Here is a 6,000-nt window from a genome sequence, read left to right as displayed (position 1 = left end):
CAGGGGTGGTGCAGCTTATTAATGCACAGCCTCTGACCGCACGCAGCCGATGCTCCACTGGCGCCTCTTAAATGTCAGACTGGAGCCTCTGAAATGTTTGGTGGGAGGGATAAAAATCAGCCATTTGAAATTTTGTATGAACCTCAAATACTTTGCTTATGGTCATGAATAGCCTTTATTGTTACCCAATATTATTTTCCCCTTTTTTGGAATTCAGAGTGATTTTCCCTCTTTTTTATACACCTCCCCCAGATTGGGCACTGTACAATTACTGCGACAAACATTTTCTTATTGAATAGCAAGGGTTGCAGGAGCACACATTCTGAAATTACCATTTACAGTACGTTTAGTAGATACTCTAAAATTGTTTCTTGATTTTCATGTCACTAGTACTTACTATGCCCCTCCTAATTTGTAAACAGTTCCACAGAACAGGAAGCAAAATGTTTAATAATAGCTGAGTGCTACAGAACTATGTGCAGACAGACAGTATAGGCACGCCCTTGCAATTTGTTGTGGAACTACATGTCCAAGAAGGATCTGTCAGTCGTTTCCTAAAAGCAGTGTAGTCATAATTGATTTAGGGCTAATACAGTATTAACAAAGCTTCCACATTCCTAAATCAGTGTATTAAATTGCCAGCGTGTCTTTTGCTGTTTTTGTACATAAAGACTAAGCAGTGCAGACCCATGCCTGAAAATTAACCAAAGTACACCCTGGGACTGGACAGGACAGCTGTGAGCTGCTGCCAAGGGGCTTGGATGCCAGGCTCTTCTTGTAGTAGTACTAGTGTTACCTGGCTGCTAATGCAGACCGAGGCGAGTACTACGTACTGAGTGGAGTAAGGAGGCGTCGACTGCATCTACTGCACACCTACCAAGGGCGGGTCATGGAGGCTGCGTTCTATTGGCTGGAGATCAGCGAGGTGCGGGCTGTGATTGGATAACATGCTTCTTTTGTTCACTATCAGGACTAAGCCGCAGGACAGAGCAGCGGAAGTTTCAGGCAGCTGCTCCCTGATGCGGCAACAGCACCACCAGCAGCGCAGCAGGCTGTGAACGAACGACTGCGGGCAGCTCACCAGCAACTTCCTCACAGTCACTCACTGACGGGACAGAATACAAACACCATCAGCAAACATGGATTTGGAAAGTAAAGTGAAGAAGGTGAGCTCGGTGCGCGTCTGCTGTCTCTCACCTCTCACTGTCTGCTCTCCTAATAGAATGTATTGCTGCAGGCTACACCCTGCACTTGTGTCATGTCCCCTGGTAGTGACTCGCCCTTCCTGCACTGATAACACTTTGCAATGTCACCTTTAACTCAACTGTTTTAGCGTCGCTTTTTAATTCAATACTTTCCTTTTAGTTGATACTGGATGTTGCAGCAAACCCCATACCTGTACAGGAGCAAAAGCTGCTTCTATGTCAAAAACACACACAAAATAGTAATAGCCAATTATCAATTTAGTTAAACTAGGTTCTGTTGGCTTAAAGTATAAAAATAATGAAAGGAAACATCTGTTACTGTGTCATTAGTCAGACATGACTAATACTGCACATGTGCACTATAGTGTAACCCATAGTAACGTACAGTATTAGCAATTAGCTTTTATCTCGCTAAAGCAAATGTCTTTATGCAATGATTTATTGCATGTTTGAGCAATATTAATAGTTTTCCTAGATGAAAACAGGGCAAAACCAATATGTTAGTTGTCAACTGTATTTAATTTAGCTGGACAGTAGTAGGTTATAAAGATGTGAATGTGGGCAGTGGCACATTTCCCATTGGGCATGTGAGGCACGTGCATAGGGGAGCCACTTGCTGGGGGCAGCACTTGGACCCTTATTTTAGTACTGTCGGTTTCAAATTTCCCAGTAACTACAAAATCTTTGTATTGTACTGTACCTTATGGGCCCCCATACATCTGCGATGAATTGCCGCTATCCTGCGATGCTGCAGCCCAGCATCGCAGAAATCCAACAACTTGGATTTTGACGATCACAATAAAAAAATTATCGCGATCGTCAAATCGGGGACATTTAACATGTCAAATGTCAGCGATCCGATGACTGATCGCTGAACATTGATGGTGGGCGATCGGAAATTTCCGATCGCATACCTGCATCGCGACGATCCGTCGTAGATGTATGGCCACCTTTACTCCTTCTTGACTGGAGCATGGATGGATAGGACATGTGCAGGCCTGAGGACTAGCCAATCAGCATTTCTCTGACTGTTGCAGATGCAGTGGGATATGTGACCTATCCACACTCCACTCAAGATTGTGCACAGTATGGTACAGGGGAAATATGTTGTAGTTACTAGAAAATTTCAGATGCACAGACTTACCAGTTGTCAGCTTGTTTTTGCTCCCCTGTCCCATTATACTGGCAATCGCCAAATTAGGGCTTATAACCTAATAATGAGAATAATAAAATTGGGAGTTGGAGGGGTGTGTCGAGGGGTGGCCTGATAACTAAATCCTCCTCTAAATGTGGGTTTTATTTTGATTTTACATTGTCTTTTCTTAATCTGCATTCTGGACATATTTCTCATGTTTATTTTCTTTTAATTTTTAAATACAATATTAATAGTAATTAGTTATTAGTAATATTATGTTCAGAAATCATGGGTTATGAAAATGTATTTCTGCAAGAAACCAGATCCCTTTAGAAAAAATGACCAGCAAAGCCTTGTTTTTGGCATTTTTGAGAACTGGTTCCAGAACAATTAGTCCTACATTATCAAAACGTGTAAAGACCTCATACAAGAAGATCACTAACTCAATGGACAGGTCACCAGATTGGATGAGCATTTGATTTGCATGGTTTAGCCATAGTTAAAAAGAACAATATACTGTATCATAGGTACATGTTAAAATTGAAATAGTGAAATATGAATTTATAGGCGCTAGATGTTTCTTTGCATAAATTTTCCATAGTTCAAATAACTACATGAATTTATACTTACCAGCTGTGGGCATTTATTGGACCCATAACAAATGTTGCAAACAATTAGGTTGTGCCATGTGTTTGTGAAGCCAGATGCTGAGTTCTTTGAATAAAGCGATAGGACCTGGCTAGTTGTCTGAGTCTTCACCTTTTTAGCATTGCTCTTTCCCTCAGAGCTCTACATGATCACAAGCATTCCGTTGCCCACATGTCTTGTGAATGCAGTTGTAGAGGCTTAATCTAAGAAACTGAACATGGACAACACATAAACACAGGTGCTCACACTGGCTGGGGATAGATGGGAAAGGTCAGAGTCCTGACGGCAATCCTGAGACTGGTCCGTGTCCAGACATAAGGTCAAGGCAGGCAACAGTCAGGGTAGGCAGTAATTTAGAGGGTCTGAACCAGGCAGGGATCAGGGACGGCAGGCACCATGAAAACTTTCTCCAAACAGACCTATATTGCTTAGTATGCTGCATCCTATGTGAGATATAGAGCAGTTTGCAATTTAAAGGTGCAGACAGCCATATACCACTTGTTCCTCAGGTACAGAGGTGTCATTATTCGCCTAGCCCCGATACGCCAAGTGGCGCTAGTGAGCCTCCAGGTCCTGTGCGACAGCATTCACCAAGCATATTTTTGCACACCGATATACAAGTGTTGCATATCATATCAGTCAGTGCAGTCCCATGAAGCTATTTGATATATGTTTGCAACTAAGACACATTTTTGGGCAAAAAAAGGCACTCTGCACAACTTGAGTAGCATGGGGCCTGGCACGCAGAGAAGGGCTATTTGGTGTGTCTGAAGCGATGGTGTATATGAGGACACCCCTGTAGCCCTTTAACCACAGGGAGCTCAGGGAGGACCGTAACTTCATGTGGAACAGAAGAGAACCTGTTCTTTCTCCTTTTTCTCTCTCTTCTAAAACAGACAAACTGAGGTGTTGCCCATAGCAACCAATCAGATTGTAGCTATGATTTCTTTGTATTCTTGAAAATTATAGAATCTGATTGGTTGCTATGGGCAACACCACCCATCTATTTTAGAAGTTTTAGTAAATCTACCCCTCTGACTCTATTTACTCTTCCTTTGCCCTATCTCTGTCTTCCTGTTGCACTGTCAGTCATCTTTCCTGGCTGCATCTGAAAAGTCTGGGGGGACTCAGCCTCTCCCCTCCCGTCCATCCTTGTATCCTGGTAGAGTAGCTGTAGCCTGCACTGGGAGTGGTTAGAGGGGTCCTGCTGACTGCTGAGGCAGTCCCGCTGTGTGCACACCTGTGTCATACTGGAGGGTTAATGGTGCCATCAGTACTTGGCAATGAAACCATAGATAGAAAATCATTGATGGTTTCGCCCAAATGGGCTAATCAGGGAAGGGGGTGAGGCTTAATGACATATCATATGGGACCAAGCAGAGTGCCCTCTATACCTGGTTAAAAAAATAAAGGTTGCTGCACCTCTGACATTGATGACAAAGAACAATTGGATCTCTGCTATCGATGGCAAACCATCAATGGTCGATGGCCATCCCTAAATGAAGAAGCCAACGTTTTCTGGCCAAGGAATGGGATTGTTCACTGGGTGGAAGGTTGAGTGGGGGTGGCTGCAAGCCGTATATATACCTTGGTGTGCGTCTCCCTATAACTTTCACTACTTACGTGTGTATGGTGTCCAGCACATAGAGGGTCTCATTCAGACCCGGTCACAAGCGCCGATGCGCTCGCAACCGGGTCGATGGTCCCCACAGAGCATGCGCACGACGGAGCCGGCTCCGTCGTGTGCATGTGCGAGACCCGGCTAGCGACGGGCACTCCGTCGCTAGGAGTCTCCTAGCAGACGGGGCGACCTGTCGATGTTGAGTGACAGCTCGCCCCGTTTGCTGGGCGGGCCGGGGGCGTGCCCGGCCAAACGGAGGCATTCCAGTCAGAATGCTTGCCGTTTGGGGGCGGCCCCACTGACATCGTTGATGATGTCAGTGGGGAACTTCCTGCTCAAACAGAGCAGGAAGTTCCCTGGGGCTTACAAAAGCCCAGACCCAACCTTAGGGTCTGGTTGTAAGCCCCGATGGTCGCGATGGTGATGACCATCACCCTGGTCGGTCGCTAGAGCTGTGGGTGGTAACCCACAGCCTAGTGATCGACCAGAAGGCGGCACTTAAAAAAGTGGCCGCCCTCATTCACAGCGATCGCTTGCAGCAAAGCGATCGACTCTGAATGAGGTCCAGAGTATTTTGGTTAATTCTTTAAAGAGTTTCTTCCCTACTTACTCGCATGTTTTATTAATGTAATGTCATCTTGCCACCACTTTGTGGGCATAAAACAAAGAAAAGACACTCATGGAGTTTTGTTTAATGTTATATATTCATACAACACATTTATGAGGGGAAATTAGATAGTCGGCAAGATGCAGGAATATGCGAGATTCTGGTGCGTCTGCTGATTGTTTGCAAGTGGCAATAACCATTTTTTTTTTTTTCCTTTTAAAATGTTGCCACTTTAAAACATAGGGCAGTATCGCGCCAGTGCCTTCATCTCCCAAACTTTTAAATTTCTCCCATTGTTTTTGTTTACATATATCATTTAGGATTTGCATTATAGAATTCATATATTGAGTTTAAATCCCTGGCACAATGGCACATTCAGTGCTTTTTACCAGTATGATGGTTTGCTAGTGTCTGTAATTTTATCGGCAATAGCACTGTAAGCTAGAATTGTGTACTCCTGTTTAATCATTTCTATTTGTTTCAAAAGAGAAGCCAAAACATCTTTGTTTTTAATGTTGGGACCATGGGCCTGATTCAGACCCGGTCGCAAGTGCTTAGCGCTCGCAACCGGGTCGATGGTGGCCCAGAGCGCATGCGCACGATGGAGTCAGCTCCGTTGTGCACATGCGCGAGACCCGGATAGCGACGGGAAATCCGTCACTCCGGGTCTCGCACCAAAGGGGGCGCTGCTGTAGATGGTGAGTGACCGCACGCCCCCTTCGGTGGGCGGGCCGGGGGGTGGTTGCCCAGATGGAGGCGTTCCCGTGAGAATGCCTACCGTTTG

The 6,000-nt window shown here is 45.0% G+C and overlaps 1 protein-coding gene across 1 annotated transcript in view; it reads left to right on the top strand.

The window, feature by feature from the left end:
• Positions 1 to 973: 973 nt before the first annotated feature.
• The window catches only part of TES (testin LIM domain protein), a 64,678-nt gene continuing 59,651 nt past the window's right edge, over positions 974 to 6,000 (top strand). The window contains exon 1 of the mRNA XM_088457683.1: positions 974 to 1,166. Coding sequence (XP_088313809.1) covers positions 1,140 to 1,166 — 27 coding nt within the window. The 5' untranslated portion in view covers positions 974 to 1,139. The remainder of the gene's footprint in view (positions 1,167 to 6,000) is intronic.

This window comes from Taudactylus pleione, unplaced genomic scaffold (genome assembly GCF_031769625.1).
Source record: "Taudactylus pleione unplaced genomic scaffold, aTauple2 ptg000041l, whole genome shotgun sequence".
NCBI lineage: Eukaryota > Metazoa > Chordata > Amphibia > Anura > Myobatrachidae > Taudactylus > Taudactylus pleione.
The sequence above is the reverse complement of the archived record's forward strand: the minus strand, read 5'-3'. Positions and strand labels throughout refer to the sequence as shown.